We start from the raw sequence: 3,572 nt of genomic DNA, 5'->3' as shown, positions 1-3,572 counted from the left end.
TTGATGTAATTTAATTTTATTTTTTCACTGTTCCAGTCCAGGATTCATTGTTTATGCACCACACCCAGTGCTCCATGTAGTACATGCCCTCTTTAATACCCACCACCAGGCTTCTCAAGTCTGTAGGTTTCATTTCCAAAATATTGCAGGAACTTGCAAAACTGTCACTTTCCAAGTTTCCTGATATTATTTTATTTTGATTATTACTTTTTCTTATTTATGTGATACAGAGAATAAATTTCTCACTAAAGTGCTGTAAAAATATGTTTCAAAAGATAGGATTCAGATTATTCAGATTAAGCTAAATTGGCAAAAGTTTAAAAAAAGGACAAAATAATTTCCAAACCTCTTATTAAACTATTTTCTTAAAGTACATTTTGCATTTTACTGTCAAAGACTTTGAATGACACACAAATATAAATTTGTAAATATAAAGATGTATTAATATCTACATTTATAGTTATTTTCCTTGTAGAAACAACCTCCATAAAGGTGCCGAGTTTCTTGGCCAGATACCATTGTAGATATATAATCATTTACCAATTAAAGTTTAAAAAAAAAAAAAAAATATATATATATATATATATATATATATATATATATATTCTGAAAAGAACACCAGATCCTTAAATTCTGTCAACTATTTTTTATCCTTCAGTAGGCAAAAATGAACTACTAGAGTAAAATATATCAAATTTTCAAGGCATGATACCAGCAGTGGAATTGAAATTTGTGATGATGCATAATTAAAACAAAAAAAATAAACTTATAATTCTAGCTCAATGGACATTGAAGATGAGGCAAATTGCATAAATATTAATTTTAATGAAAATAAGTAAACTTTTAAAATTGAATAAAAGCAGATTTGTCAGAAAAATTTACTAACTAGTAACCCAAATAAAACTTTGTTTTAAAAAAATTCCAAATAAAAAAAATAAAATAAAATAAAATAAAAAATTCCAAATAATCCTATGAATGCCATATACTGTTTCCTAAAAAACCACCAAGTTGTTTTTGCATCAGAAACATCTACATGTTTGTTTTTTCCCAAAAAATGAAAATTAGGGAGTGCCTGGATGGCTCAGTGGTTTGGGGACTCTGCCTTTGGCTCAGGTCATGGTCTCGGGGTCCAGGGATCGAGCCCTGTATTAGACTCTCTGCTTGGCGGGAGCTTGTTCCCCCTTTCTCTCTCTGCCCTCCTCTCTGCCTACTTGAGATCTCTGTCTGTCAGGTAAATAAATAATATCTTTAAAAAAATGAAAATTGATCTTTCACAAAGGAATATATGCACACAGACAATGTGGTAATAAAAAAATCCTTGGAAACACTAATCATCATGGAAATGCAAAATAAAAACAAAATCAGTTTAGTATATCCATACTAGCATAGCTAAATGAAAAAGGCTGATGTTACCCACAATTGCTGGCAGTTGGAGCAAGTGGTACTCCTGTGACTTGCTGGTAGGCATGTAAAATTGAACAAACATATTGTTGCACTGTTTACTAAAAAATAGTCGTGCATCTATCAAATGAATAAAAACATGTGATTACAAGAGGGAAGTTAAAGCTATTTTTGTCATAATAGTTCCAGACTGAAAATAGCCCACATGTTCATCCTCAAAGTAGTAAGTAAACAAAAAGTGTTAGATTCAGAGATGGGAATATTATTTATGAACAAAAAAGAGCAAACTGATGATAAATGCATAATCATGGCAGAATCTTTAAGAACATATTAAGTTGAGAAAAAGACTCATAATATAAAAATTTCCCATTTTGTTTTCACTGAAGCAAAATTCCTCAGTAAGCCAAACTACAGAATAGAGATACAAATCTGACCAGCAATTCTATCTTGGTTGAGTGATTTCACTGAAAAGGTCATGAAAAACACTTCTGGTCTGGTGAGAATTGTCTCTTACTAGTTAGTGGGTAAATTACAGGCCCACATTATTGAAATTGTTTGACCAATCAGGTTTTAGCATTCTAGTGTTTATAAGATATACCACAATTAAAAAGAAACTACAATTGATGTTGAAAATTGTTTGACTACTTAGTTCATTGTTTGAACAAATACTTATTGTATGGTGTGTTGTAAAAACATTTTAATTATTTGCTATCAACAAATTTTTAACAGCCCCCAATTAGATGTATTGATGACAACCTAGGAAAATATCCAAACTATGGAGGTTTGTCTTCATTTCAATGTAAAATAGTAGCAGATATGATATAACACATATATAACTTTTATCTAGGAAATCCCACACAGTCACTTTATACAGCCTTTAAATCAGAGGCAAATCAATGTAATCTTAGTCATGACTTAAGGCAGCACACTGACCCATGCACTTTCTCAGGATTCCCTTGACTTCAGTGTTCCTCATACTGTAGATGAGGGGATTCAACAAAGGAGTGAAGATCGTATAGAAGGCAGACACCACTTTATCACTGTTAGCTGGCCTGTAAGATCTGGGTTGCATATAGGTAAAAATGGCAGCTCCATAAAAGAGTCCCACTACAGAGAGATGCAAAGAGCAGGTGGCAAATGTCTTCTTGCGAGCTTCTTTAGAATGCATCTGGAGAACCGCAGCTAAGATGAAACTATAGGAAATCAGGATGAGAGAAAATGGGACCAGGATCATTAATACACAGCAGCTGTACATCACATACTCAAAAGCAAATGTGTCAGCACAAGCCAAATGTATCAGAGTAGGGGCCTCACAGAAGAAATGATTGATCTCATGTGCATCACAAAATGGGAAGCTCAGTGTAGCAACAGCCTGCATGAGCCCATCAGCTGCCCCAAGGAACCAAGACCCCATAGTCATTCGCAGGCATAATTTCCAGTTCATGAGAATGGGGTATCTCAGTGGGTGACAAACAGCCACATAGCGGTCATAGGACATGACTGCTAAGAGAAAGCACTCACCCCCTCCCATAGTGAGGAAGAAGAAGATCTGTAACCCACAGCCAGCAGGGGAGATGGACTTCTTGCCAGTCAAGTAGTTAGCTGCCATTTTGGGCACAATGGTAAAGACCAGCATCATGTCCATGAGGGAGAGTTGGCTCAGTAGGAAGTACATTGGTGTGTGGAGCCGAATATCCTGTTGAATCAGGAAAATCATGAGTGCATTGCCCATGAGGGAGGTGAAGGCAATTGTCAGAACCACCACAAAGAGAAATAGATGGGCTTTTGTGTAGTTGAAGAGTCCTAGAAGAATGAAATCTGAGGTGGTATTCCAGATGTTCATGATTTCAAAGTGGTGACACTGTAAATGAATAAATAGATGACAGTTTTTATCACTTGCAGTGGTCTATATAAATTACATTTTTATTGATAAGCACATACTTGATAATGATAAAATATTTTTCAAATTGTTCATCTGCCATTTAAAACAATTGACTTGGACATAAAATTAGTTTCAAATTTTCTAAATTATTCTCACTTTCAAAGTTTTCAAAATAGGTACCCCACATTTATTATTGATTCATTAGGATAATAAATATTTTGATCCATTGCAAGGATATGATAAGTGTGTCTTTATGCCACATGACACCAATATAAGTGAACAAGAGGAC

General features: G+C 34.2%; 1 protein-coding gene across 1 annotated transcript; it reads right to left on the bottom strand.

Annotated features, from left to right (window-relative positions):
* Positions 1-2,305: 2,305 nt before the first annotated feature.
* On the bottom strand, positions 2,306-3,247 carry LOC125100822 (olfactory receptor 2T33-like). The gene has a single exon (XM_047731274.1). It carries the CDS (start codon positions 3,242-3,244, stop codon positions 2,306-2,308), a length of 939 nt encoding a protein of 312 aa, XP_047587230.1. The 5' UTR covers positions 3,245-3,247.
* Positions 3,248-3,572: the final 325 nt, after the last annotated feature.

The sequence above is a fragment of the Lutra lutra genome, chromosome 5 (genome assembly GCF_902655055.1).
Source record: "Lutra lutra chromosome 5, mLutLut1.2, whole genome shotgun sequence".
In the NCBI taxonomy this organism is placed as follows: Eukaryota; Metazoa; Chordata; class Mammalia; order Carnivora; family Mustelidae; genus Lutra; species Lutra lutra.
This window is presented reverse-complemented; position numbering and strand designations above follow the sequence as displayed.

What these genes read in the sequence shown, in the direction of transcription:
- LOC125100822 (XM_047731274.1), bottom strand. Translation starts at nt 3,244, where the DNA reads ATGAACATCTGGAATACCACCTCAGATTTCATTCTTCTAGGACTCTTC.